This window comes from Penicillium nucicola (genome assembly GCF_028828085.1).
Source record: "Penicillium nucicola strain IBT 29836 chromosome Unknown utg000005l, whole genome shotgun sequence".
NCBI classification, from domain to species: domain Eukaryota; kingdom Fungi; phylum Ascomycota; class Eurotiomycetes; order Eurotiales; family Aspergillaceae; genus Penicillium; species Penicillium nucicola.
Window position 1 is genome coordinate 1,424,470 of NW_026643129.1, and position 27,532 is coordinate 1,452,001.

Consider the following 27,532-nt stretch of genomic DNA (forward strand, 5'->3'; position numbering starts at 1 on the left):
TTATCTACCTCCCGAACTCAGGGAAGACCTTCGCCTGAGTTGATTGCATTTGCGACCTGTGATGTGTTTGGGCGGTTTTCTGAGAGAGGGTCAGCAATATGGCCAATAAATGACAAAAGCGACGCGGCGTCTACTCACGGGCATAGCGTTGGTAACTGTCGAGGTACAGCTCGTCCGTGCAAGTCGTCGCCTGAACATGCTGGTCGTTCTCAATCGCATCGACCCAAACCGCCAATCTACTTCCCTCCTCGGCGTCTGGCCATCCCCGGTATGGTTTCAGGACTCTTTTCAGCCGAATTATCCACGGCGCAGCTTGGACATCCACAAGACTCATTTGCTCTCCCATGAAGAATGGGCCTTTGGGATGTGCCGCTTCCAGCAACTGCTCGATTGAGCTTCGCAGATTTTGTGCCTTTTGGATCTGTGTCTGCTCATTTTGTTCTTGCAGAACGCGGTAGAAATCCGCCACAACATGTCGATTGACCTGGATCCATCAGTGTTGGGTTCCTTGAATTTACTGTTCGTGGGTGGCTGTTCACTCACATGGTCTGCCCACACTCGGCAGTGAGCACGTAGCTTTGGATCTCGTGGAAGCAATGTAGTGCCAGTGTTCAAATCCTCGAGCTGCGAGAAAAGGGTCAGCCAGTTGATTGATGTTATGACTTTCCAGGGCACCTCACATATTCCAACAATACGTTACTCTCATAGCATCCCCAGTCATCATGTCGCAATGCTGGAACAAGTCCCCTTGGATTCACCTCCAGCAGGGAAGCGGGCTTCTGATACGGGTCCACTTCAATGTACTGATACGGAATACCTTTCATCTCCAATGCAATCCATACCCGCTGTACAAAGGGGCTTCGAGCAACCAGAGTCAGCCATGACAAGGCAGTAATGTATGGGAAATCTCACCAGAAACAACTTCCATAAAGCTTGAGATTGGACTCGATGGAGTGTTTGTCCACCGTCTCAGCGGCAAGACCTGTCGCTTTTGTATGGTAAGATTTTTGACCACGATCTGAAAACATAGTTTGTTCCTGTGGTATGAATTGTTAAAAAAAAGTTCGAATAGTCTCAAGATTCAATGTTGCTGTGTAATGTGTGACGCTGATGTAGGGAAATCGTAGGAAGTCAAGACCGTGACGTAGGCGGGGAGGTCCAAGTCCCATACGTACCATTTTGTTTCTCTTGTCCTTCGTTTCCTTGTTCAGATATCGCTGGACACTGTTCTTCTTGACACGGTCGCTCTCCTCTAGTGTATGCCGATGACCACCAGCCACACCGTCATTTTTTCCATTTGCACCATTGCCATTCACTCGTTGGATTGTATAGTATCTTGCCCCGTTAGCACCGGGATGATTTGGCGGAAGACTATGACTTGGTGTAATCAAATGAAAGGCTTGTCCGCTGCTTTTTCTCGTGCTTTCCGGGGTATCCAACGCCCATGTAAACACACCAGGGACAATAGTTGAAGCTGGCGGAGAGGCAGAAGCAGAAGCAGGAGTAGAGTCCACAGGCATGATATTCGTGCTTGACTCTGCTTGTGGAAAGTATTCGACGACTTTAATCTTGACATGGCAGAGGTCTCGCTCCCTAGCTGTGCGCTTGCGCTTTTTCTTTTCTGGATTATCCGATTTGGGAGTACCAGGTGGTCGACCTCTCAATCGACAATCCCAGTAATGAGAGACAAAGGGTCTACTCTTATATCGTTGCGTGGAGCGATGCGAGTACACATTATCAACATGTGGGAAATAAGTCTGGAACCTGTACAGCGAAGCAAGTTAGTACCCAGTAATAGCATCCATATGTGGTGCGCAGTGAAGACCGTACTCCTCCTCGCTTAGAGTGATCATTTCATCCACATTAAACAGCCTATTCCGCCAATACTCCAGATTAGGGGCATCCGGGACAATCTTCATACCGGCTTCTTCAGACGTCGTAGTATATGACACCGGTCCGATGGGCTCAGCGTCTAGCACTGTGATATCCGATTGAAACGAGTGAGATGGCGCCTGCAGCATCGTCAACCCATGATTATTTTGGGCCGAGTGCGCGCCATTTGAATTGGGGCTCCCAATTGCAAGTCCGCTTGGAGATAGTGTGGTTGGTGGCATCATTTGTCCAGTGGAAGAGCCCTGTAAGGCACCTCGCATCTGTTCCAGATGCGCGTTATGATCGATTCCATTGTTGAAGTCTCGCGATTGCTGTAAGCTCATGCGAGCTGCGGGTTGGCTCTGCGATTGGAGCAATGGAATAGCGCCAGCGCTGGCTCCATGGCGATCTGCAGGCGAGTGGTGATGTTGGATTGGCGGGGGTGTGCTTAAGAAGTGATTCACCGTGCCGTGTTGAGGACGGATGAAGGTGTGGGGGTTCGCGTTGGGATCGACATCGGGGCGGTACTGAAATGGTTCGAAGAGGTTATTTAGGGGCGAGTTATTCATGGACATTGTCATACGGGCAACTATCTCGTCCCTTGAAAGTTGGAGCGGCATGCTGAGGTTTGGAGTTGCTGAGTTGTGGGGGAAAGCTCGGATCATTCCGTCTATAAGCAACTCAACGGTTCGATTGCAACTTTGGACTACTTTCACCTTGAATATATTTCTTGACTATCTGGTTGATCATATGTCTTCAATGAAAAGTCACGTATGAGAGCAAAAGGTGAGTTACTCGTGGTCTAAGCCTACAGGCCCTTCTTGCCTGAGTGTTTCTTCGCCGCCTCAGAGTTCTTGAAAGGGAAACCTGTAGTCCTTTTGTCTGCACCTGTTCGCCGACTAATCTTGCCGTTGCTACTGGCAAAGAGCATGCACCATAGCCCAACAGCCGCAAGACCCGAAGACCCAGCCACAGCAACCGCAAACGTGCCTTGTCCACCGGCGACATACCAGGTATAGCAATAAAATGCACACACAGCGTGGTACACAGATGTCACCATGAGTGTAGGCACAGCGTACGGTGCCTTAGGGTCATCTTCATCCGCTGCAACCGAGTCCTTAATATCGGAGGTGAGAGGAATCGAACCGGTCAACATCACAGTCAGGACAGTGATTGTGAGCAGACTGAAGCCGAGGCATCGAGCAAAATAGATCTCCATAGCTTATGGCGCAGAGGGTTAGCATGCTTTGAGAATGGGGGTTGGCAGTAGAGCATGAGATGTTATGGACAACATCAGACGTTTCTGGATAACATACAGGATGCGGGTCGGGTCTCATCCAGAAGCATGGATACAATCATGCTTGGCCCAGTGATCAAGGGCAGGCTTTGGAGCGACAGCCATGCAGCTGTCGAGTACGTGTAGGCGTGAAATACCTAGGAGGTTTTTAGCTCTTGTTCGTTCTAGGACTGCCCTATACAGTAGGAACTTTTCAGCAGTGACTCACATCCATTTTGCACAATATTGTTTTGCCCAATTCGCTGAGATTTGAGAAGAATTTTGCTTGAAAGAAGTAAGGTGAATACCAAGAAGAGAAGCTTCGCAAGGCTGAAGCATTATGCGTGAGTGACGTCAGACCAAACAAACAGTTTGATGTGTTTGCAAGGTTCATTATACGACTACAAAGACAAGTAGGATTATCAAGTATTTTGATTGATAGAATATAGATGGAATGGTTTTAAATGCAAGGAAAAGCGCCTCTAAGACCACAAACGCCTGAAGATCAAAAGAGCCCATGAGATCGACAACCTATTAAACATGACTTCTGTTTCGCGTGAGACTGATTGCTCATTGACCCATTTGGCTTGCGCGCAAATATCTTGTGAAACTGTTGTCCTGGTCTGAAGGCGCACTCTGGGCGCCCGAGAGGGCCTCCTTGTAACGTTGGGAGAGACCCTCGTCGTTGCCCGCGGCGGCTCCCTCGTAGTCTTCATAGTCGCTATCAGCCTCACCATCAGCCAAGCCGCGCTTGATGATATCGTCTTCATCATCTTCAGCCTCACTGACGGTCTCAGGCTCATCACTGGGGCCCTTCTGTTTCCGTGTGCTAGAACCAGAGACGTTCATATCCTTCATTAGCTTTCCGAGTTCAAGCTCCCGCTGAGATTCTTTCTGCTCTTCTCGCTCCTTCTTCTTGCGCTCTAGCTCGGGCTTATAGTCACGCTCAAACTCCTGTCGCTTAGTCTCAACTGCCTCAAAGAACTCGTCGATACCGTCGCCGGTCATAGAGCTAACTCCAACAACGCTCAAGTGGCGGTAGAACTCCTCCAGCATCAGACTCATACTGTTCAGCAAAGATCCCATGTATCCACTGCCGGAGCCAAAGCCGCCAGCACCACCTTCGGTTCCAAAGGCGCCAGCTTCCTCTTCTTGTCGCAGAGCCTGTTGGAATATATCAAAGTCGGTCATCCATTCCTTGGCGAATTCGGCATCTTTAACATCAGTCTTGTTGAAAACCAGGATCATGGGTAGCTTCGTCTTGTACAGGATGCTGCAAGCGTACAGCATGTTACTCATAAAGGTGCTGGTAGAGCTGGCACGGGGTGTATCGATGATGTATGCAATCACTGTGGGGAATGAGGATGCGAGAGTCTCGAGAAGGATGCTACCTGAGGCACTCCAGACGAAAACTTCGATTTGGCCAGGGGTGTCGACCAGAATGTGTTCGATGGGCTTTGCGGAAGGGTTTTCGGGATTCGGAGCAGTGCGCTTTTCGAGAAGATTGATAATTTGGTCGACCTTGGTAGCGAATAGGTTGAGGGAGGTCAAAATACCACCATTGGGACCAAGGTTGTACTGCTTCATCACTTCTTTGTAGTTGATCGAGTCTCGGATATCAATGTTGCTATCGAAGGGCACAGAGTGCACCGCGGGGTCGAGGTTGATGACATATGGCACCGTATCCTTTTCGTGAAGATGAGAGTTGATTCTCTGCATAAACGTCGTCTTTCCTGAGCCTGTTGGATCGAAACTGATTAGATATCAACTGGTAAGTTGGTGAGGGGCGATTGCATCTAACCTGCCATGCCCACGCAGACCACGGACACTGGAGACGGCATGATGGTGGAATTTGACGTTGAAATTCTTTAGAAGAACTGTCGAGACACAAGATCTGTTGAAATGCAGATGTGTGGTGGAAGTGTCGGAGATGCGCAAGTGAAGAACGATAAGCTCTTTTTTTTGCTGAAATCTTTTTGTCGCGGGGAAGATCTGCGCGTGGACCGCCCGGCACTTTAAACGTCATTCCACCTCAGCTTTTTGCTTAGCTTCACCCCCTTTCCACACCAGCACAATGACTTTGGAAGACTTTGAAAAGTCCTTGGCCGAGGGAAAAGACCGACGACACGAAAGAAGCGATCGAGAGCGACGTCATCGGGACGACCGCGACCGCGACCGCAGCAAAGACCGCTCAAGGCACCATCGCTCTCACCGTTCTACTCACCATCGGCGCCATTCGTCAAGATCACGAGAACGTGGCAGCGATCGAAACCGGGAGACGCGTCACCACGACGATGATGGCCACCGACACAAGCGTTCGCGTCACTCTACCGACCAAGGCGACGAGCACGATCATAAGCGTCGACACCGAACCACGGAGAAAGGAGAGCCCTCTGCTGTGAAATCAGTGACACAGGAGGAGCCCAGTAACTTGAAGCGTGATTCATGGATGGAAGCTCCTTCCGCCCTTGACGTTGAATACGTTCATCGGCCAGACCATTCGCAAAAGGAGGCGGACAAACCGAAAATGCTCTCGGCGGACTATGAGTTAAAGATTCACAACAAGGAGATGAACCAGCATTTGCGAGATATCGCAGATGGAAAGGCCGTTGAGGATATTGAGGACGAGCCTGCCCAGCATGAGGTCGACTACACGTTTGGAGACTCGGGCTCACAGTGGAGGATGACGAAGCTTAAAGGAGTTTACAGAGAGGCAGAGGAAAGCGGACGACCTGTAGACGAGATTGCTGCCGAGCGATTTGGTGATCTAAGGTCGTTCGATGACGCCCGGGAAGAGGAAACCGAGGTGGAACGTCGCAAAACATACGGCAAATCTTACGTTGGCAAAGACAAGCCCAGCGGGGAGCTGTTCCAAGAGCGCAAGCTTCGAAACGATGCCAAACGAGAGCATGTCACTAATCCCGAGCAAGAGCTCCAAGCCGAGGGTCAAGGCAAGAAAATGGATGATGTTCCTCCAAATACCGCCAAGCCTCTGGATATGACAGCATTGAATCGCATGAAGGCTCAAATGATGAAGGCGAAGCTCAAGGGTGGCCCAGAAGCTACCGAACTTGAAGAAAAATACAATGCCGCAGTTGCGGCGATGTCGAATCGCAAAGAATCTGATGTTGTCGTTCTTGGGGTGATGGACAACCGAATGTTGGCAGGCTCAAGAAATGAGGTCAAGTCGATTGATACCAAGAGGGGTCGTGAAAGAGGTCAAGTGGAAGCAAATGAAGACATGAGCATCGAGGATATGGTTCGTGAAGAGCGCAAGACCCGTGGTCAACCTGGCGGAGAAGGACAACGGTTGGCAGAGCGAATTGGCCGTGATGCTAAGTTTGAGGTATGCAGTCACCTTTGTTTGCGTCTACTATTACTAACACAACTTTAGAATGACTTGGAGTATATGGACGACAATGCGTCCAAGCTTGCCAAACGGATGCATCGATCTGAAATCGACCTTAAAAACACGACCATTAACGATTTCCACAAGATGAATCGGATTTTAGACAATTGCCCACTTTGTCACAATGAAGATAAAGGCACGCCTCCAGTCGCCCCAGTGGTGTCCCTAGCAACAAGAGTCTTCCTCACGCTACCCACCGAGCCCGAAGTCAGCGAAGGTGGTGCTACCATCGTGCCAATTCAACACCGCACCAACCTGATGGAGTGTGATGACGATGAGTGGGAAGAAATCCGCAACTTCATGAAAAGTCTGACGCGCATGTACCACGACCAAGGTCGCGATGTAATCTTCTACGAGAACGCAGCCCAACCACAACGCAAACGACACGCATCTATGGAAGTAGTGCCATTGCCCTACAGCCTGGGAGAAACATCTCCCGCTTTCTTCAAGGAGGCAATCCTCAGTGCAGAGTCAGAATGGTCGCAGCATCGCAAGCTCATTGATACCTTGGCCAAGTCAAAGCAAGGGATGGGTCGATCCGCTTTCCGCCGTACTTTGGTCAAAGAGATGCCATATTTCCATGTCTGGTTCGAACTAGATGGTGGCCTGGGACACATTGTCGAGGACGAATCTCGCTGGCCTCGCGGTGATCTTTTTGCTCGTGAAATCATCGGTGGTATGCTGGATATTGCGCCGGATGTTATCAAGCGACAGGGACGCTGGAACCGTGGTGACCGTCGAGTTGATGGATTCCGGAAGCGATGGAGGAAATTTGACTGGACTCGAATTCTAGTTGAAGGATCTTGAAGTGGCTTGCCTCACTGTACAATTGAACTACATTCTCATCTATATCTAACGCCATTGGGCCCACAAAGCGCTATAAAATTGGATATTCGGTAAAGCTCCGAGACGGTATATAATCTTTCTCGGATCTTGTTTTAGTTCGGACGACTCTCCGAAGTTATCTCTCAAGGTTCGGCGGAGAAAGCCGATCAGTCTGGAGGGGCATTTCTCGGCCGATGCTCACGATGACTCTTATCAGTAGGGTTCATGCATGTTCTGAAACTAATTCTTTTAATTTGATTCATCTCTCGTGCTTTGGAATTTCTCATCTCAACACTGTGAGCTTATCAAACAAGCATCAACTGCATAATCCCTCCGGTGAGTCGAGACATGTCAAGAGAAGGCGCCTCGGGATAGTTCCACCCGAGGCTGTGTTATTGGATAGTTGAGAAGCAAAACAGAGGATATTGAACCAGAAACGAACTTACATTGTTTTATGATCTCGATTTACTGATCATCTTCTTGCATACAGAGCCAAGGAGAATCAAAATGGGCTCTACTAGTGCTAAACCTCAGGTTCTCCTCCTTGGAAGGGTTGACCAGTATGTCTGCCTCTCGTCCAGGACTGATGACTTGCCTCTGACTTGGAAACAGTGCTTCTACAGCCTGGGAGGCATTAGGCGAACTAGCAGAACTAGTTAAGCCAACAGCAACCAACCGAGCTGATTTCATACAAGAATGCAAAGAAGGCAAACTAGGCCGGGTTGTCGCGATATATCGAACAATCCACTCCATAAGCATCACAGGACTTGTCGATGAAGAACTCGTGAACATACTGCCCAGCTCGCTCAGATATATCGCACACTGTGGTACTGTTTCCACCAGCAAAGATCAAGCGGCGAGCTAATCAGGTCCCCCTACAGGAGCAGGATATGACCAGATCGATGTCCATGCATGCAGCGCACGCAATCCTCCAATCCGGGTCTCGAATGTCCCAACCGCAGTGGATGATGCCACGGCCGATGTTAACATGTTCCTGATTCTAGGCGCGCTACGCAACTTCAACGCTGGTATGAATGCTCTTCGCCAGGGTAAGTGGCGTGGTCAGCCTGCGCCGGCTCTCGGCCATGATCCCCAAGGAAAAGTGCTTGGTATTCTGGGAATGGGTGGTATTGGACGGAACCTGAAGAAGAAAGCTGAAGCTTTTGGTATGAAGGTCATTTATCACAATCGCCGCAAGTTGAGCGATGAGTTATCTGGCGGGGCTGAGTATGTGCCGTTTGATGTGCTCCTGGCTACCAGTGATGTGATCAGTTTGAACCTCCCTTTGAATGTAAGTTATTGTTGAGGTGACCAAGAGGTGCATCATGCTAATAAAATGAAGAAAAATACACGCCATATTATTGGCAGGGCTGAATTTGCCAAGATGAAGGATGGAGTCGTTGTTGTTAACACTGCTCGCGGAGCTGTTATGGACGAGGCTGCCTTGGTCGAGGCCCTTGATAGTGGCAAAGTGTTTTCAGCTGGTCTTGATGTTTTCGAAGAGGAACCTAAGATTCACTCCGGTCTACTAAGCAACGAAAATGTGATTCTGGTGCCTCATATGGGAACTTGGACTAGTGAGGTGAGTTCCGAAATTATCTGATGTTGCTGCAATGCTGACTAGTCTAGACTATGCTCGCTATGGAAGAGTGGACTATCGAGAATATCAGCATGGCACTACAATCTGGGAAGCTGAAGAGTCCTGTTCCGGAGCAGGCTGATCTATAGATACTATGGGCGTGCAGATGCTTAGATATTTCAATGCAATTTCGTTCAAGGAGTGAAACTTTTAGGCTCTTTCTTGTGGCACTAGGGGCGATATTATGCCTGATTCTTGTGCATAAATCGGCAGCGCTTATATCACAAGTATAGGGAAATTGCCAACAAGATAGAAGAGAATTCATGTATGACTAGTGCACGGGCTTAGTAGGGTTATTATATATCGGTAGCTAGCAGCGATGTATATTCTACCATGTGGTCGCTAATTTAAGATTCTCACACAACAGAGGCTACACATGCCATTTAGCTATCATACAGTCTCGAATAAAAACGTATAAGCGAGAGCAGGTTGAAATGTTGTCGGTATTTCAAGAATTGGATGGCCTAACAAGGCACAAAGTTCCCTCTTTGAGACTAGACCGAGAGCTTCCCATCATATCAGACCTCACTCCAACTTCTCTCTATTTTTTTCAACAATCAGCCATGGCCGAACATTGGAAATCAGCGGTAAGTTTAAACCCATGTGTACCCTATTCGCCTTTGCTAATAAGCCCACAGCCGCGCTACTGGTGCAAACAGTGCAAGATCTTTATTCGCGACACACCCTTCGAAAAGACCCAACACGAAGCAAGCCCCAAACATCAAGGGAGCCTGAAGCGTTTCCTCAGACAAATCCACAAGGACAATGAACAACAGCAGAGAGACTCACAACGTGCGAAAAGCGAGGTTGAGCGCTTGCGACAGGCCGTCGGCGGCGGGTCCGCGTCGGACAAGGATGCCGCACCGCCATGGAAACGAAACACAGCGCCAGCGCCAAAGCCCACAGAACGCCCTGCCACACTAGAGGAGCGAAAAAAACAAATCGCACAGCTTGCAGAAATGGGAGTCGCCGTTCCTGAAGAATTCCGCCGCGACATGGCATTGGCCGGAGAATGGCAGACCTTGTCCGAGACAAGGATCGAGCCAACCCAGGGAATAGATGGTCCTACAAAGTCAGTCGGAGTGCGTAAGCGCAAACATGAAGGTGAGGAAGAGGAGGATGATGAACATGCCCCAGAACCAATCGTGAACAAGGGCTGGGGTTCGAGGATGAGGCAATATCCCGGCGCGCAGGCTGACGAGGACCTGGATGACCTGGATGACTTGCTTGCATCTACTAAAGATCTCAAAAAACCGAAGACATTCACGCCGAAGGTTGAACTCGATGGACAGGAAATTACCACTGGAGAAGCCAATGCCACTATTACGTCTGATAAGAAGGAAGACGAGCCTACCAAGTTGGAACCCCAAGAGACAGCCGCGACCGAGGTGAAAACAGAAGATCCTGCGCAGGTGGCAGAATCAACAGAAGAGAAACCACAAAGCGAAGATACTACACCTGGAGTGGTTTTTAAGAAGCGCAAGCCTAAAACCATGAGGAAGTGATGATCTCTCTGCATGATGCGATGTTCAAAACTTATCTTGACGAGGTTACGGACTTGTGCCTGCTCACGCCCTTGACTAAGAATCCTATGGAGTTAGATCATGTTCACATTGACCCACAAGCCTGCAGTTCCGCGACTTGTTTCAGAAACCAGACAAAGCAACACTGACAGACGAGTCGTTTCTGCTAGCAAACCCAGTGAACTGGCAGAATGACTGAGATGGAGCCCCTGGTAACACTCATATGATCTTCAGCCAAAATGAGAATCCAGGGTCAATATTTAAGACAATTTGATCTTGAGAGGGAGGATTCTGCTCTCGAAACGTTTCTGTACAGCGAGCAGAGACATGAGATGAAGGAACATATTCTTGACTGTGATATTGCATCAACATTGTGACATTGCAGGGAAATACACCGTTTCCATAGATCCAACGGGCAGCAACATAGCAGGGCAATACTTTGAAATACAGGTAAAAAGCCCACTAAAACCAAAATGATGCCAGTATGAATACAAGAAATCAAAATGAAAGACAAATGCATCCCAAACCGAGTAAATAGTCAACATTGCCTAAACTTGGGGTAAAAGCGGTGTTGCCACTATAATTTTTTTTCTCGATCGCAAGAGCGGAGAGTTTCATCGCCGGAAAGGAAAGCTCCTTTAGCCTCTTTCGCGCTTTTCCTGACCTCACACCAGATCAGCACTGTTTGCTACGAGTGCTGGGTCTGCTCTTATAATATTAATATAGTGCCCTGGTAAGTTTTTGCAATTCACTACCCTCCCCCGCAGTCCTGCCAATCCGCCTGGTCGTTGTCGACAAGCCCATTCTCTCTCGCGCCGGAGTCTCACACCACCCTGTCCCGCATCCTGTTCGATATCTCTGCTGTCGAAAGAGACCATTGGAGTCTAGAATTTGCCTCGCGATGGTTCCCGAGACTGTGCGGGGGCTGTGAGCAGAAGTCGTTGGATTTGAGGCAGATCAAATCTCGAATGCGAAGTACCAAAACTCGATCGACCAGCGGGATATTGAACCAAGTGGCCCAAGAGAGTATCATATTGTCTTTATTGTGGTCAATATCGCCGAGTCTTCACACTTGCGCGTGGGACTGTGGCCTGCAGGTGGTCCGCACTGTCGATTGGGCTTGATTGGATCTTTACCACACGAGGCACGGCGCAGAGAGAAAACCAACACAAGCGAATTGATCTCCAGTTCACCTTCAATGGTTGACACTGCCTTTTTTCTTCCTGGAAACTATTGTGCTTTGCTGCGGGACTTGACACTGGGATTGTTGACCAAATGAACATTGGCTAACCAATGCCGATTTCCACAGATTCGAGTGAATAAATGATTTCCAACTCTCAGTCCGACCGATCTGGTTTGAATTTCTCGCTCAGCGACAAACCAGACGACCTTTGACCTCAAAATCTCGACCTTTCCTCGAGTCGTCAGCCTCGAGTTTATTTGGCAAATTTGGCCCAACTATTCTACACGATCGTAACTACGAAATTATACACTTGATTGAGAGGCTGCGAAGCTCAACATGGCGGAGCCGACGGACTCAAGCGTCCCTCCTGGTGAATCGGTCAACACCGCGACCGAACCAAATGCGCCAGCGGAGGCGGCCCAACCACCAGCGCAAAGAGAGCCAACTCCAGCAGAACCGAATCAGTACGCAGAGCCAATGCTAGAGCTCCCACCGTCCTATGAACAACCCGCCGAACCAGCCTCATCCGCAGGCCCACCCCAGACCGTGAATCCAGATCAACCTCCGGAAGAAACCAGCCAGCCAATTCAAGTGCCAGCGCCTGATGTTACGTTGCCGTCGATTGAATCATCGCTTCCTGCGATAGATTCATCACTCACGGCCCTGGAAACATCGCATGGATTCGACGATGCGGAATTGCACTCCTTCGATGAATTACCTCCAATTGGCTCATCTAGTGCCCAAGATCTATCACTACCGGCAATCGATACAACTTTGCCTTCCCTCGATCACTCTTTACCAGCAATCGGAACCGATATTCCAACAATGGATGGTGATCATTCCTTCGACGACAGCCATCTGGATCATCACGATCCACATTCTGGTCTCCCGGACACTGGACACGACACGAATCAACACGACACAAATGGCGGCCACTACCAACCGCCCAATGGTACATATCAATATGCGCACAGTCCCGTCCAGCCTCAAGGACAGCCCTCGCAGGCGCATTCCCAGCATCAGTTTCAGGCACAGCCTCAGCATTACCAAAATCCCGACATGTACCACAACACTGGCCAGGCACAGGTTCCTCAAGCACCGATTGGATCACCTCTCCCCAACAACATGCCTCCAATGGCATCCATGAGCTACATGACTGGATATCCTTCCAACATGGGTCAAGGGAATGCGCAGATGCGGTACCAGCTACCGGGGGACCCGAACAAGATGCTATCCGGCAATAGACACAAGAAAGAAGTCAAGCGACGCACAAAAACCGGTTGTTTAACCTGTCGCAAACGCAGAATCAAGGTGAGTTCGCCAGTTCGCCAGTTCGCGCTGTAGTTTCGCGGGGCGGAGTCTCGCTTGTGCCCGCACCCCGCCCTCGATTTTGTCAAATCCACCTCAACTCGTCTATTTGCGCCTCGAGCCTTTTTTTCTTCTCTCTTTGTCATTTCTAACTTGACTTTTCTCTTCAGTGCGACGAAGCCCATCCCGTGTGCAGAAATTGCGTCAAAAGCAAACGCGAGTGTTTGGGCTACGATCCTGTCTTCAGGACCCAAGCGTCAACTCCTTCAGCTATCCAACCAGCTCCTAATCCTCCTCCGTCGCTGGTTGTCAACCCTCAAGGCCCTTCTACCATACCAACAACCCCTTCCTATCCCTCCGCGCCTCCAGGGTACATGCCCGCTTCTTCTCAGCCATTTGCGCCTTCTCTCCACTCCGAATCACCCTCCGCCTCTACCGATCACCACGAGCACGGAGCTACCCTTGATCCTTCGCTGGACCAAACAAATCATACAGACATGCAGAACGCAGTACAACGTCCCCAGGGTGAGCCCTCATATAAAGGTGAGTTCTCCCTGACAGAGTACATGTTCGATGTGAGCTAACGGTTCATTCCAGCCAAAAACCTCCATGTCAACGACCTTTTCTCCTTGAGGGGAATTGCCCCTCCTCCCCCTCACCCTGTCGCAACTCTACCACCCGGTCGTCTCGAAGAAATCCAGGCTGTCTTCTTGGCTACATACGCACCTGCCATCGACAAACTCCTCGAAATCCGTTGGTACTCGGAAAAGGCTCTCTCATTCCTGATGGCCGACTCCCAGCTCATGGCTGATTATTCGGCTTTGATTGATGCATTTAACGAATGGAATCTTCAAGATGGAGAAACACTTGCTCGTTTAGAGAGCTTCGAGGCTTCGATTATCTGGAAGAGCATGGCGTTGTGTCGCCAAGTGCCTGATGGAGAAAGTGGACAACAGGGTCGTGACTGGAACTTATGTGTAGCATGCGCTCGATTGAACGTCGTCGAGGCCTTGCTTACATGGAACCACCTAGACTCAAATTTCCTATCTCGGGAGCTTGTCATGGACGCCGCCAACCCCCCAAACACCCCAGACCAATTCCAGAGCCGCCAATTAGATTTCTGGGACCAGGTCGGAGAATTCCTCACGCTTTACGACAATGAAGCAAGCTCGGCCAAGCAGATCGATGACACGCTGACTCGATGCCGTCAATTGCTGGATACATACGAAAACCGCGACATTATTTACTCCATCACCGTCGCACGCCATTTGGGACAGCGCTGGGCTGATTTCCCCAACAGCTTGCCCAAGGTCGGCTATACAACCGAGAAAGAGGCGGGGACCAAGCTCTTCGTTGCGCAAAAGTTCCTCGAAGAAGAAGCAGAGGGCAAGGGCACCACACAAATCTACAAGCGCATTTGCTGTATGGCAGTTCGCTCGTGGTGGGTTGCCCGTGGATAATCCATTCCCTGCCATGACGGTTCTTCTTCTATCCTCTTTTGCATACGTGTTTTGCCTCCGACAGCTATTACACATTCGATCCAGCTCCTGTCTTGCAGGGCACATCTTGTTCTTTTGCGAAAAAAGCATCATGGTTTTGGCGTTACGTTTCTTTTTCTCTACCGAGTGATACGGTTCAATCTCCGTTTCCGATTTATGTTGCTTCTATCGGGGTTAGGAGGACTGGGCAGCGAGTAAAGCACCTTGGCGTTTCCGGCCTTTTCTTCCACCTGCTTGTGTGAATATTTCTGTACCTTGTCTGACTTTCATACCCTGTAACAAGTCTAGGCTACGGCTAGATGTGTTGCTTCGAACAGCACAGAAAAAAAAGAGTCAAATATTCTAAATTTGTGCATTTCTTCATTGTAGCTTAGATGTGCAGAGGTACATGTAGATGCAGAAAACAACGCTCCATCTTCAAACAGTAGTACTGCACTCCAAGGGGACTTCAACTCGAACCCTGACTTCTCCCTCACCCTGAAACAGGAACCCAATATCCCTCGTCGAATCAACTAATTCTATCTGCCGACGCACGAACCCACTATCGGGAGCATCGTGTTTTGGAGGAACGATGTCTTGCTCCTCCAAAGCCTCATCCTCACTATCATCCCAATCAACAGCCTCGACATTCTCCTTCTCAACAGGATCCCACTCATCCGTCTCCCAAACAAGCTTGAACCCGAACGCCGGTAACCCAAATAGCCGCGAAACAAGCGCTTTAAGCTGGTATGTATCGAAAGAACCAGGAATCTCCTTGATGAGAACTTCTGATTCCTCCTTATCACGAGAGAGACGGAATGCCATTTTGACTAATCGTGCTGCTACAGAGCGCGGATGGATCACTCTTGACCCGGAAGTAGGAATGATAGCTCTGTTAATGGTGGGCTCGGCGTATAACTCGCATAGCTCATTGTATCGAGGGTGGGTAGATAGGATGGCGGGTTCTTCTGCCTCACTTGTTGCGGAGAGTTCTTTGCCGATCAAGGAGAGATAGTACATTTCTGCGTTTGAGCGGTCTGTTGGTTTTATGATGCTGTAATTAAGGGTTGCGAGGGATGAAGGGAAGCGGGAGAGGGTTAGCATGAAGGCTTCGTCGAGGGTCATTGGTTTTGAGGATTCTGTTGTTGTGACGGATTGTGGAAGGGGCGGCTGGTCAAATAGAGGGTTGTCCGAGATTCGAAGAGTTGTTAAGCCTGGGAAGAGAATGGAAATTTGATTGAGGAAGGACCATGAGGTGATTTTGTTGCGGGATAGATCGAGGGAGAGGAGAGTCTTGGGAAACTGGAAGTCCAACGGGGTTGCGCCATTGTTCACGGTGTCAATGGCGCTTCCTCGAACAGAAAGATGCTCCAGCTTGGGGAGGGCAGAGAGATGCCTGAGAGCTGATATTGAGACGAAGTTGTTGTGTTCTAGGGTTAAGGAGGTGATGGTGTCGGGGACTGGGCAGGTTATCTCAGAGAGTTGATTTGCTGATGCCGTGAGAGATGTTAAGTCAGGGAATTGAGATGTAATAGCAGCAATCTATGACAGTCAGCTCATATTCGTTACAAATGAACGGGGGGTACATACTTCATCCCAACTTAGCAGCGTGTCTTCTAGATGTAGTTCGGTGATCCCCTCAAAAACCAGATCATCCAAAGCCCGGAATCGGTTTCCACTATGATTTTGTTAGCTGTTTTCAAAAGCAACACGAAGAAGCTGTTACTCACTTCAACTTTAACCTTTTCAGGTGCTTAAGTTGGTTGCAAATCTCCCAAACATCGCGCCACCCGCTCAACAAACTTCGACTAAGATCCAATTCGATGATCTTAGGACAAGTCTCTGCAATCTTTTGGGCTGCGCCTTGATCTTGTACCTGATCATACGACGGAGAAACGCCAGCAATTAGGAGGCCATCAAGCAGGACAATGCGTAGCTCTTTCAATTCCGCGAGTTGCTTGCGGATCTTGTCGAAGCCAACTTCTTCAACGACCTTGCCACTAATTTCAATTGCCTTCTTGCGAGATGCTTCACTGATATTCAAGCAAGAGGAATCCTCAAACTCAGAGGCGTATTTCTCCCGCAAGGCTTCGAGGAAGCTCCGCGGTTGATCTGATGGCCTGGAGGGGCGAACGAAAGACCCCGCCGTAGGCTTGTTGCTTTTGCCTAAGACCAAGTTAGTCAACTAGTCCTGTATATAGTCCTACAAACTCACATGAGAAATATCTGATTCCCTTATGCTCTCCTGAATGCTTGCCCCGAGTTGCGTCGTCCCACTCCACGCCCAACCAGTCGCCCGTGGTGCCTTGAACAGTCCCCACGTAGCGAATGGTACAGAGGTGACCATCAAATGACCGACGTTGGCCTACAATTGAGGCAATCGAGGCACTCATAGCTTCAGCAGACCGCAGGTCTTATTTGTTTAGGAGAGTCCGCTTTGTACTGTGATATCCATGGATGGGAAAGACCCGCTTACCTAATCTCCAGGCCCTTTGAAGCTGGGCCGATTTGATCTTCTTCAACTTTCTCAAAACTGCGACATCATGGATTATCAGGTAAGTCACGCTTGAATACACAGAGCAGCAAAATGCATCAAACATCCCAGCCCAGTATGTATAATTCTAACACCCATGCCAGAACCGCGCAGGCTCCAAATTCGGCGGCGGCGGCGTCGCCTCCCAATCCGCAACCAATGCCGACCGTCGCGAGCGATTGCGCAAGCTCGCGCTCGAATCAATCGATCTCGATAAGGACCCTTACTTCTTTAAGAACCACGTTGGCAGCTTTGAATGCCGACTCTGCCTAACAGTCCACCAGAATGACGGCTCGTACCTGGCGCACACGCAAGGCAAGAAGCACCAGACGAATCTTGCCCGCCGCGCCGCGCGCGAGCAGCGCGAAGGCCGGAACCAGGATCCCTCATCGCTGCCCGGTGTTATGGGTGTGCAGGTCAAGAAGCAGATGATCAAGATTGGCCGGCCTGGATACAAAATCACCAAGATTCAGGATCCCCTGACTCGCCAGCTGGGCTTGTTGTTCCAGCTGCAATACCAGGAGATCACGCCTGGTGTTGTGCCTCGTGTCCGTATCATGTCGGCTTTTGAGCAGAAGATCGAGGAGCCTGATAGTCATTATCAGTATTTGGTTGTTGCGGCGGAACCGTATCAAAGCTGTGGGTTTAAGCTGCAGGCCAAGGAGATTGATCGTCGCGAGGATCGGTATTGGACTTGGTTTGATGAGGATAGTAAGGAATTCTGGGTGCAGATTATGTTCAAGACTGAGCGTGAGGAGCGGTTCAGTGGTGTGCCTGGTTTGGCGCCTATGCGGGATTGATTGATCTCTCTTTTTTTCTTCTCGCTATCTACACTGTTTTCTTTGGCCGACTAAAAATCGTTGTCTCTATCTCTATGGTGGGAATTAGGACCAGGCGTTTGGGGGTTCCATGTGCATAATTTACCTCGAGCGATTGACTTTATGGCAATTGACATTATACTTATGGTGGCCATGCCATCTTTGATACTTTCAAGATCACAGACTTTCAGGATGTTACCTTGTGCGGCCATGAGGTTGAAAAGTCTTGTTCCTATTTCTGACTCGATGGCTTTGCTTATAGTACATGTAGACATAGACTGATCGTTGGAGGGCTACAGCGACTACAATACCAGTATATCGCCTAAACATAAAGAGTCCATTTGTTCTCTCTGGGGACCCTGTACTAGTAGCTCAATGCTAGCTAGGAAGTGCTCTCAGCAGGATACCCCCATGAAATTGTATGCGTGCCTCGGAAGAAAAAAAAATGCAGTGCGTTAGATATCAACAAGTGAAACCAAAGTGGGTCATGATTCAGGAAAACATCGCGCTGATATGCTCAATGATAATGTGATAGAGATGAGAACAAAGCCGAGTATGTCTCTGATCGACAAAAACAGGACATTTGAAAGATGGATGCAAGCCCAGCCTGCTTCTTTAAGTCTTCCAGCACCAGTCGATCGTTCTCGGATTATGTGCAAGCCTAGTTACTCTCAAAGGCATTAAAGGCCTTGTAGGTGTAGCCAATGAATGGAAGACTCATCTCAGCTTCCTGTGAATCCGGCATGGCACGAGCCTGGGCACGGTGGATGGCACTGGTATCCTCCTGGGGAATTTCATCAATGGGGAAGTATGAAACATCAATGTTGGAGCTGAGGCGGGGTTCGAAGGGAGCGCGAATACTGCGCAGCTGATCCCAGACAACTCCCCGGAAGAAGGGGTGGTTCTTGATCTGTGTGGCTCCTCCATGCTGGCCACCATCGCTGCCGATACGGTGGTCGGGGTCACACAGGAAGCTATCATAGTTAGCAGGCATTTTGGTTTGTCTTGGAAGAAAAAGCTTACCTTCGGATCAAGGCCTCGGAATCACGCGAGAGAACCAGCTCATCAGGGAAGTACAAGCACTCTCTCCAGTTGACGATCTTCCGGTAAGTGTCGGTTGTGTCTTCGGCACAGAAAGGAGGCCAGCCAACCAGACATTCGAACATGATAGCACCAACAGACCACCAATCGCAAAGATAGGTATATCCTTGGCCGTTGAAGATCTCAGGTGCAATATAGTCCGGAGTTCCCACGGTAGAGTAGGCCATCGCACGACGCGACTTTCGCCAGGTGTTGATCTGCCCACGGTTGGACACGGTGAGGTTAATCGCATCATTAAAGTAACCAGAGTTGCGGTTCCGGTCCTTGGAGGTAGAGTTTTTGAGAAGGTTCTGGTAGTAAGCGTTGTCGTGAGTCTTTTTGCCTCCGGTCGAAAGACCGAAATCGGTAAGCTTGACATGACCCCCGCGGTCAAGCAAGATGTTGTCGGGTTTGATATCACTGTTCATTTGTTAGGTTGGATTCGAAGGAGTTGCGCATCGGGCCACTTACCGGTGAAGGAAACCAAGCTTGTGCACAGCTTCTATTGCCATCACAACTTCGGCCATGTAGAAGCGAGTGATATCCTCGGAGAAAATCTCGTACTTGATCAACATAGTCATCAAATCACCACCGGGCAAGAACTCCATCAGCAGATAAAGATACGCAGTGTCCTGGAACGAAGCATGCAGCTTCACCAGCCAAGGGTTGTCCTTTGAGTCCGCCAAAATATCACGCTCAGCACGAACATGAGCGAGCTGGTCCTTCTTGAACATTTCCGTCTTGATCAAAGACTTGAGAGCGTAAATCTTGCCATCGGTCTTGCGCTGCACCAGCTTGACCTCACCAAAGGCACCCTTTCCGATAATCTTGATAGTCTGGAAGTTGTTCGGTGTCTCCTTGGTACGTAGGAATCGAAGGAAGTCGGACTCTCTTTTTGAAATGACATCGGCATCCTGGCGCTTCTTGTCAGTGGGGAGGTTGGGGTCACGGATTGTTTTGTCGAGTTCCGCCGAGCTGTAAAAAATGAAATTGTCAGACCAAAACAGAGCCTCAGGCGTGTATACACTCACCGCATGTTACGGTCACGGGCCCGCTCAATATTCTCATGGAAGAACACAGTCACCAGCTCCTTTGCGGCCTTACCCCGCTTGTGCACATTCTCTGAGTATCGGTCGGGGAAACGTTGCAATTCCTCATTCTCGGAGGGGGGGTCGAGGGCTGCGGGGCACTGGAGGAATTAGGTGTGAAGCCTGGGCCGGGGCCTGGGCTGGAGAGCCACCAGCGGTGCGAGGCCGCTGAGCTGGCGATCCAGCTCGATTGAAGAAACCTGCTCGGTTTGCGTTGAGGTCCTGGTTGGAAAATTGTTGAACCAGGCCGTTGGTACCGTCATTGGCGTAGCCCATGCGTTGTTGGTAGGCGGGTTGGGGCGATTGCAAGGCTTGCTGCTGAGCATATTGCTGCTGTTGCTGTTGTTGCTGCTGCTGGGCATACTGCGCCTGCACCTGAGGTGGGTAGGGTTGAGGCATGAAGTATCCCGGTGCATACGCTGGGTTGGCGGGATCGACATAGTCCTGAGCCCCCTGAGACTGATAGATGGGCTGGGGAAACGCGGAGGGAGTGGTGGGATAGGCACGGTTGTTGGAATTGCCGTTGTAGTTACGGTCATTGTACCCGTAATTCATGTTGTTCCTGTTATTTGGATCCATCTTGACAGGACAGGGAAGAAAGGTGGATGAGAAAGAAAGAAAGAGGGCGGGGAGTAAAGAAGCGGTGGCTCAGGAGGCAATCTAGCCCCTCCAATCAAGGTGACGGGTTTACTTGATTTGTTGATTTTGACCTGAAACGCGAAGTTTCCTGAGCTTTGTGATACTTTGCAGAGTTTCCAAGAGACACGAGAAGGCGGTTTAAGTGTCCCTGAGACGGTTTATAGCTAATATCGCAGGTCTACGACGGGCTACGGGTAGCTATACCCCAATCTAGTGTGATTGTGGCATACTTCAACATTGCTCTCCAGGGCAATACATCATGACGAACACCCCCCCGAAGAAAGAGTCCTGATACCAGAAAAGTCACAATCCAGGGGGAGGGGTATGTCCTGTGTACAGGAATGCCAGGCTCCGTGCCAGTTCAAGACGTCGCATTGGATGCCGCGAGAATTTCAGTTTGAACTGAGCAGATCTCACATAGCTTACTCCCCGGAGCCTACAAGCACAGGATTTTAGCCTGCGGATTCAACGGCAGCTGGATGAAGATCGTACGCATTTCATGTCGGTCAAGATGCAGTCGACAGCAGTTTGTTCGAACCACAGTCACGTGAGCGGACTAATGAAATCCCGAGGGCGACTTTTTTCCCGAACGAGTATGCCCCGGGTGTACTCCGTGTCTTGAGCGATCATTCAATTTCTCCAACATATTGCTTCAATGGCGGATACAACCACTTCTGCTGCGGCAGGTGCTAGCAAGCCTGCTGCGGCTCCGAAGCCACCCAACCCGGTTTTCGCCATGATGGGTAGGGCACTGTTCCCCAGATTTTGTCCGCCGAAGATGCTAACATTCGTGATCAACAGGTTTGCCCAACATGCGTTTCAGATTGCCCTCCCGCAATTGGATGATCTTCCTCACAATCACTGGCTCATTCACAGGTGCCCTCATCTACGACCGCCGTGAGAAACGCCGCGCGCAACAAAAATGGTCGGAGCTCGTGGCTCACCTCGCGAACGATTCCCTGCCCATTGACCAGATGCGCCGCAAGATGACCGTTTACCTGGCTGCACCACCTGGAGATGGCTTGCGAGTAGCCCGGGACCATTTCAAGGAATACGTGAAGCCAATCTTGGTTGCCGCCGCGTTGGACTATACCGTGATCGAAGGACGACGAGAGGGAGACGTGCGTGCCGGCATGGCAGAGAACATTCGCAAGCTGCGCCGCAAGGCTGGTGAGCCAAGCTCAGCTGCCGAGGAAACCGGTGTGGAGGCCATCGTTGCCGAGACACGCGAACGCATCGGTATTACCGATGAACCCGGCCCCAAGGGTGATCTCGTGATTGGAAGACATACTTGGAAGGAATATATGCGCGGATTGCACGAGGGTTGGCTCGGACCGCTAGACGCACCACCACCACCACCACCTGCACCAGTTCCCGACGAGATCCCTGAGACAATTGAGGGTATCAACGCGGAAGGCACACCTGAGGCCGCCGAGACCGAGAAGGAGAGTTCCGAAACAAAGACCGATGCCGAGAAGGAAGAAAAGTCCAAGCCTGCCGGTCCTACGCCCGCATATATCACTCCCACCGACTACTCTTCCGCCAGCCTCCCCCCTACTCTTCCCCAGTCCTTCGATAGTTCCATCCCCGTCGAATTCCCTCACATTCTCGGCTTCCTCAAGACCCCAATTCGAATCTACCGCTTCCTCACACAACGCTACCTTGCCGATAGCGTCGGCCGTGACGTTGCAGCTATTGTCCTCGCAGCCAATGCCCGGCCTTACCGGGACGATGTTCTCAACCCCGACTTCGATACCACCGGCGCGAGCGTTGACTCTACTCCCAGCCCCGACAGCTCCTTCACTGACCTCCCTTCGAACAACTTTGAGCAGCAGTCCGTCCTAGAGGCCGCTGAAAAGGAGTGGCACAAGTCCGTGCGCAAGCACGAAGAGGGTGAAGGCGAGCGTGTCTGGCTCAACGACATCGTCCTCGATCCCCGCATTGCCTCACGCATGCAGCGTGCCGTTCTCTCCCCAGAGGATGAGGCTCGTTCCCAGCGTATCGCCGAGAAGCAGGAGTATATCCTTGGCGAGGAACGTCCCATTCCCGTTCCTTTCTGGAAGCGCATGTGGATCGACCACGGCTACGGCGAGAGCGAGGAGGCCCTGAAACGCAAGCCGATCTTGGGTAACATCGAAGGAGAGGATGGACTGTGAAAGAATGTGCAGATGTTTTAAACATACTTTTTGACTTCGTCTTGATGGTTTGAAAATTTGTTTTATATAATAGAATGGTTTATGGGATCCATGGATGGGGTTCTTTTTTTTCGCTGGCATTTTGAGCACGGCTTGTGTGTTTTTTTTTTTTTTTTTGCATATCCTGACTCCCCCTCGGCTTGTACATTAAAGGCGCTTTTATGGTTGTGTTAATGTTGATTTAGAAATGTACATTGTCAAGGAAACATTGTTTGATCTGGGTAGATTGGTGTCTACCTCGGAATAGATACTCATACATTCGATCCTCTTTCTTAGGTTGGTATACTTCCAGACCTTTTGAGTCATGTTAGAGTATATTGCAAGATCTTCTCTCTCTCCACGGTCTTTCTCTATATTTGCACCGTTTTTCTCTCATTCCACATTTCACATTCCACTCCTTACTTCTTCTCGCAGGCGTATACACCACTGCGTATCGTCGAAGCGTGAATAACATCCGTGGAAGATAGGTTCCGCGTATTGGTCCACCTCGTAATAGTTCACTTCAACTGGAAAACGGAAGACTCGGGCCACTTCTTGCTGGCCTTCTCGGCATAAGCAGTTTTGTCACTGCCCCACTTGTTCAGCAAGTCAAGGGCGATAGCAGCCTCGTCGATGGTGATGTCAGAAGCATCAAGGGTGGCAAGGAGCTCCTCCTCGCACTGCGCCTTGGATTCTGGCTTCAAGAGCTGGCGTCCAGATAGTGCAGCCTGTACGTGAGTGACGCTACCCTTGTTGGATGAAAGGTAAGACTCGTTCCACTCCTCAAGCTTCTGAGACTTGGGGAGCAGCTTTTCGAACTCGGCATTGACGGACTCGGCAGCCTGCTCGGGAAGAGGCTCAGAAAGGCTGTCCAGGGCCTTGCGGAAGCGAAGCAACTGAAGGTGAAGAGTGGGGTTTGAAGGATCGATAGCGTGGGCAGCCGAGAGACACTTGACAGCAAGGAGGTGCTTGTCTGCGAATATATTAGTCTTCAAGTCTTTAAGTCTAATCTTTACCATATTAGATAAAACTTACTCTTGCGGAGGTAAACCTCGAAGCCAAGACATTGAGCCTCAATGTTCTTAGCGCCGAATTCGAGCAGCGGGGTCAAGAACTTCATCACGTCCTGCAGGGGGTCCTTGGTCTGGACCAAAGTGTTGCCCAGAGGGTCAGGGTCCTCTTTCTTTGTTTCTCCCTCAGCGGGCTTGGCATTGGCAGCGGCGGCCTTTCTTGCCTCACGCTTGTCAGCTTCAATCTTCTCCAAACGTTGCTGTTCCTTCTTAGCCTTCTTGAGGGCCTTCTTTCGCTCATTTTCATCGGTAGAATCGAGACCATTGGCACCACTGGGCATGGGCCCGTGGACAAGATCAGGCTGATCGTGGAGAAGTAGGTGAGCCTTGACAGCACCGAGAGCCATTCTTGTGTAGAAGGGGTGCTCGCGCAAGCGGTCTTCCCAGCGAACCATGTCCACGTAGGCCCTGATCATACCTTTGCGGAGAGAGAAGCTGTGGAAGTCGAACTGATCCTCCTGCCAGGTATCGAAGATGTTGTAAACGGAGTGGAAGCGCTTCAGGGCAAGGCCGAGCTTCTTCTGTCGCAGGAATGCCTCGGCATCCTCGGTCAAGAACCAAGTGCATTGCATCTCGTGGAGGTCGCCCAATGCGCCACCAACGGTCTCATTGCGAGTGAATTTGCTCATGAGCTCCAGTCCCTTTTCATTTTCGTTGTTGCGAAGCGCATATTTGGCAGCCTTAGTGTTGATGTGGCGATCTTTCTCATCCAACAGGCGAGCCTTCTCCATCTCCTCCGCTGCTCTAGCCGAGTTACCGTAGTGCTTCCAGATACGGGCCTTGGTCATCTGGTATTCCACGGCCTTGGGTGACTGTTCAATGGCCTTGTCAACATTCTCCATCGCCTTCGTAAGGTTGCGGCTGAGGTGGTAGTTGTAGTGTTGAGCAAGGAAGTAGTAAGTGCACGACAGGAACTCATTCTCGCCCTTGGACTCGGCGGATCCATTGGACTGCGAGCTTGCCTGAGACACGTAACTTTCCACTAGTTCCTGTACCACGTCACGCTTGGCAGAGTTGGTGTAGAGGTTCTTGATGTTGACGAATAATGAAGGAACGCCCTTCTTCAGCATGCGCTGCAGGTAAGCGTCCGCAGCTTGCTTGAATTCCTCACCTTCTAGGAAGTCGAGAGGAATGCGACGAGCAGCGTCACAGCGGGGGTTCTTTTGAACCCACTCATCGTACAGAGCCTTCAATGCCTTGTGATCGGTTTCCGGGATGGCCTTCGCCAGGATCAAACCATTATAATAAATTGAGTTGTCCGGGTTGCGCTCCAGCAGTGCTGTATAGGCCGCCTCGGCTTCGGCCTTGCGGTCCAGTCGCAAAAGATAATCCGCCTTCATCTCCATGACTGCGAGCACATCGGTACACCGGTATCCAATGGCCTCAAGGTGCTCCAATGCTCTCTCAAGGTTTCCAGTCTCCGCGATGATTGAGTTCTTATAGAGAATAGCTTCGGAGTTTTCCATATCGGCGACAGGCGGTGTTGTGCCCTTCAATGTGTCCTCGTAAGTGGTCAAAACCTTTTCAGCTTCCTGGAGATCTCCGGCCAGGTGGTGAGCAATCGCGAGAGCGGTCCAGTTCTGGCGGAAGCCGGGGCGAGCTTGCAGCATAGCGCTGCGACTCTGGATATATCCCTGGTAGTCCCGCATCTGCATCTGGAGCAGTGCGAGATCACGCTGAATAGGTTGAGATTCCGGCTCAAGGCGCAAGGCAAATCGGTAGGCCTTGATAGCCTCCTCGTAGTTCTTTTCTTGGCGGTACAGCAACCCGTAGACGTGCCAGGTGATATGCGACTTCATGTCATTTCGAAGAGCCTCCTTGGCGAGCGCAAAGGCCTCCTCTGATTGTCCAATCTGGCTCATGTTGAGAGCCTTCATCGCTTGGGTGTCACCATGGGTAGGGTTCTTGCGAAGAACCTGTTCTGCCGTTTTGATGCCTATTGAAGAGCAACGTGGTTAGACAGCGTTAGACCTAGGGCGGGAGGGATGTACCTTTCTTGTACTGTTTCATCTCAAAGTGGCGAACCACCTGACGAAACAAGGATTGATCCTTGGAGTTCAATGGTTGCGGCATGATGAGCGATGCTGATGGAGGACCTGTGTGCGAGGGAGGAAACGAAGTGTGCGGGGGACAACTTCTCCGAGTCCGACCTGGCAGAATGAGTAGGCGATAAGAGATAGCCCTGCATTTCTTCACCTGCAAGTCTATAGTGAGACAAGCTAACAGAGATCTGGTGGTTTGTAGCTTTTTCTTTTGGTCTATTTCTTTTCACTTGCTGAGTAGCTCATCGCAAAATTTGCACCCAAAGCTTGCCTGAACATCATATCAAAACTCATTGCTGTGAACTATATCCTTGCTCGACAAAATTTAACTAGGAAGATCCTTATTTGCACCAACCAGGTTAACCAGGTATTAAGTTATTGTCCACACTGTTCAACCCCCGACAGACTTTTCCAGCAGAGTACCACTACGGCCATCTATAAGCCTGGAACGATGCGTGTTATATATGATTCGAGCGGCAGAGGCCATGTGATTTGTAATTGTGCAGTAATATACAAGTGGAGATGAAACATAGTAAGTCTAGGGCGAGGATTGAGCTGACCATCTCGAGTGCAGTAAAGTATGAACATGCCATATTTATTTCCGACGGTCATGGCGCCAGCTATCGAGAGCTTCCTGCCACGTCGTAGAACCACTGCATTTTTCGGAAACCATGCCCCAGGTCCGGGCTCGGATGATGTCTTCAATGGTGCGCTCATTTCGAATCAAATTTGCTAAAGACTCAGTCCTTGCTTCGCGAGGAAAGAACCGCGCAGAATAAGGATCCAATCGCTCATCAACCACTCGTTCCCGATCTCGCGCAGATTCAGTCTGTCGGAGAATCATATCCGGATCATCGGGGTCGGGACTTGTAGCCACACCGGCGCAATAGTTCAACACATCTGATCTTGTCTGCCATGATGGAAACAACACATTTTCTTTGAAACCCTGGCAAGCCGTAGAGTTAATGGTTCTTCGAGATCGAGAGTCTGTCTGTCGCACCGCGGTTGAAGATGGATCGAACCCTTCCTTGGCCGGTGTGATCAGCGCATTGAGGTTCTGTGTTATGGAATCGTCGATTGTCGACCTCGAAAGTCGGAGAAAATCTGAATAAAAAACAAGATGTTAACGGGTGTTGAGCGCAAGTTGTCACTTCTGACTGACCTCTGAGTAGTCTCTCGTCAAAACAAAATCGAGGAGTGAGCGCCGGAGCCTCCGTCGATGAGACCTGTGACATTCTGCTGCGAACTTCCTCCCCGGATTCTCGATTTGACTTGATCCAAAACCACTCCAGTTTGAAAACGATAGTTATTGGTATATATATCAAAATCACTTATATGGTGACTGGTGTAATATGTTGGAGCGTAGTCCAGTGTGATAGACGTGAGTTGGCTTGTGACGGAGAGCATCGTCAGCCCAAGCTCGTCGAGACCCACCGCATTAAACTATATTAGGTCTAGCGTATATTGTGTTAATGCCTGAGGCTATCGGCACATCTATATGCTGTTGGTTAAAACAGAACAATCAAACCAAATAATACCAAATTTGAAGCTGCAAAAAGTAATGTGTAGATATTA

The 27,532-nt window shown here is 50.1% G+C and overlaps 13 protein-coding genes across 13 annotated transcripts; 6 read left to right on the forward strand and 7 right to left on the reverse strand.

Moving 5' to 3' along the window:
- Positions 1–17: 17 nt before the first annotated feature.
- Positions 18–3,383, reverse strand: N7511_005608 (glutathione S-transferase family protein; the record flags this gene model as incomplete). The annotated part of the gene is made up of 10 exons (XM_057127985.1): positions 18–79; positions 139–484; positions 544–624; positions 681–858; positions 913–1,037; positions 1,176–1,764; positions 1,831–2,472; positions 2,685–3,093; positions 3,189–3,306; positions 3,378–3,383. The coding sequence occupies 10 exons, from the start codon at positions 3,381–3,383 to the stop codon at positions 18–20; spliced, it is 2,556 nt and encodes an 851-aa protein (XP_056984502.1).
- Positions 3,384–3,718: 335 nt separating this feature from the next.
- On the reverse strand, positions 3,719–4,989 carry N7511_005609 (putative ATP binding protein; the record flags this gene model as incomplete). Its single annotated transcript, XM_057127986.1, has 2 exons — positions 3,719–4,887; positions 4,950–4,989. 2 exons carry the CDS (start codon positions 4,987–4,989, stop codon positions 3,719–3,721), a joined length of 1,209 nt encoding a protein of 402 aa, XP_056984503.1.
- Positions 4,990–5,222: 233 nt separating this feature from the next.
- N7511_005610 (putative cell cycle control protein (Cwf19)) lies at positions 5,223–7,364 on the forward strand (the record flags this gene model as incomplete). The annotated part of the gene is made up of 2 exons (XM_057127987.1): positions 5,223–6,494; positions 6,543–7,364. 2 exons carry the CDS (start codon positions 5,223–5,225, stop codon positions 7,362–7,364), a joined length of 2,094 nt encoding a protein of 697 aa, XP_056984504.1.
- A 525-nt stretch (positions 7,365–7,889) lies between these two features.
- N7511_005611 (D-mandelate dehydrogenase-like dehydrogenase) lies at positions 7,890–9,110 on the forward strand (the record flags this gene model as incomplete). The annotated part of the gene is made up of 5 exons (XM_057127988.1): positions 7,890–7,942; positions 7,995–8,209; positions 8,264–8,673; positions 8,725–8,964; positions 9,012–9,110. The coding sequence occupies 5 exons, from the start codon at positions 7,890–7,892 to the stop codon at positions 9,108–9,110; spliced, it is 1,017 nt and encodes a 338-aa protein (XP_056984505.1).
- A 474-nt stretch (positions 9,111–9,584) lies between these two features.
- N7511_005612 (putative formin binding protein) lies at positions 9,585–10,526 on the forward strand (the record flags this gene model as incomplete). Its single annotated transcript, XM_057127989.1, has 2 exons — positions 9,585–9,608; positions 9,660–10,526. 2 exons carry the CDS (start codon positions 9,585–9,587, stop codon positions 10,524–10,526), a joined length of 891 nt encoding a protein of 296 aa, XP_056984506.1.
- Positions 10,527–12,063: 1,537 nt separating this feature from the next.
- N7511_005613 (putative C6 finger domain protein) lies at positions 12,064–14,495 on the forward strand (the record flags this gene model as incomplete). The annotated part of the gene is made up of 3 exons (XM_057127990.1): positions 12,064–13,038; positions 13,206–13,578; positions 13,633–14,495. The coding sequence occupies 3 exons, from the start codon at positions 12,064–12,066 to the stop codon at positions 14,493–14,495; spliced, it is 2,211 nt and encodes a 736-aa protein (XP_056984507.1).
- A 456-nt stretch (positions 14,496–14,951) lies between these two features.
- N7511_005614 (uncharacterized protein) lies at positions 14,952–16,906 on the reverse strand (the record flags this gene model as incomplete). The annotated part of the gene is made up of 4 exons (XM_057127991.1): positions 14,952–16,055; positions 16,104–16,191; positions 16,244–16,679; positions 16,729–16,906. The coding sequence occupies 4 exons, from the start codon at positions 16,904–16,906 to the stop codon at positions 14,952–14,954; spliced, it is 1,806 nt and encodes a 601-aa protein (XP_056984508.1).
- A 150-nt stretch (positions 16,907–17,056) lies between these two features.
- N7511_005615 (spliceosome assembly protein PRP11) lies at positions 17,057–17,846 on the forward strand (the record flags this gene model as incomplete). Its single annotated transcript, XM_057127992.1, has 2 exons — positions 17,057–17,068; positions 17,151–17,846. 2 exons carry the CDS (start codon positions 17,057–17,059, stop codon positions 17,844–17,846), a joined length of 708 nt encoding a protein of 235 aa, XP_056984509.1.
- Positions 17,847–18,525: 679 nt separating this feature from the next.
- On the reverse strand, positions 18,526–18,858 carry N7511_005616 (uncharacterized protein; the record flags this gene model as incomplete). The annotated part of the gene is made up of 1 exon (XM_057127993.1): positions 18,526–18,858. The coding sequence occupies one exon, from the start codon at positions 18,856–18,858 to the stop codon at positions 18,526–18,528; it is 333 nt and encodes a 110-aa protein (XP_056984510.1).
- Positions 18,859–20,098: 1,240 nt separating this feature from the next.
- Positions 20,099–20,611, reverse strand: N7511_005617 (uncharacterized protein; the record flags this gene model as incomplete). The annotated part of the gene is made up of 1 exon (XM_057127994.1): positions 20,099–20,611. One exon carries the CDS (start codon positions 20,609–20,611, stop codon positions 20,099–20,101), a length of 513 nt encoding a protein of 170 aa, XP_056984511.1.
- A 715-nt stretch (positions 20,612–21,326) lies between these two features.
- N7511_005618 (Tim22-complex subunit TIM54) lies at positions 21,327–22,827 on the forward strand (the record flags this gene model as incomplete). The annotated part of the gene is made up of 2 exons (XM_057127995.1): positions 21,327–21,414; positions 21,473–22,827. The coding sequence occupies 2 exons, from the start codon at positions 21,327–21,329 to the stop codon at positions 22,825–22,827; spliced, it is 1,443 nt and encodes a 480-aa protein (XP_056984512.1).
- Positions 22,828–23,363: 536 nt separating this feature from the next.
- N7511_005619 (peptide alpha-N-acetyltransferase complex A subunit NAT1) lies at positions 23,364–25,988 on the reverse strand (the record flags this gene model as incomplete). The annotated part of the gene is made up of 3 exons (XM_057127996.1): positions 23,364–23,818; positions 23,881–25,851; positions 25,907–25,988. 3 exons carry the CDS (start codon positions 25,986–25,988, stop codon positions 23,364–23,366), a joined length of 2,508 nt encoding a protein of 835 aa, XP_056984513.1.
- Positions 25,989–26,552: 564 nt separating this feature from the next.
- N7511_005620 (MIX23 family protein) lies at positions 26,553–27,192 on the reverse strand (the record flags this gene model as incomplete). The annotated part of the gene is made up of 2 exons (XM_057127997.1): positions 26,553–27,061; positions 27,120–27,192. The coding sequence occupies 2 exons, from the start codon at positions 27,190–27,192 to the stop codon at positions 26,553–26,555; spliced, it is 582 nt and encodes a 193-aa protein (XP_056984514.1).
- Between the last annotated feature and the right edge of the window lie 340 nt (positions 27,193–27,532).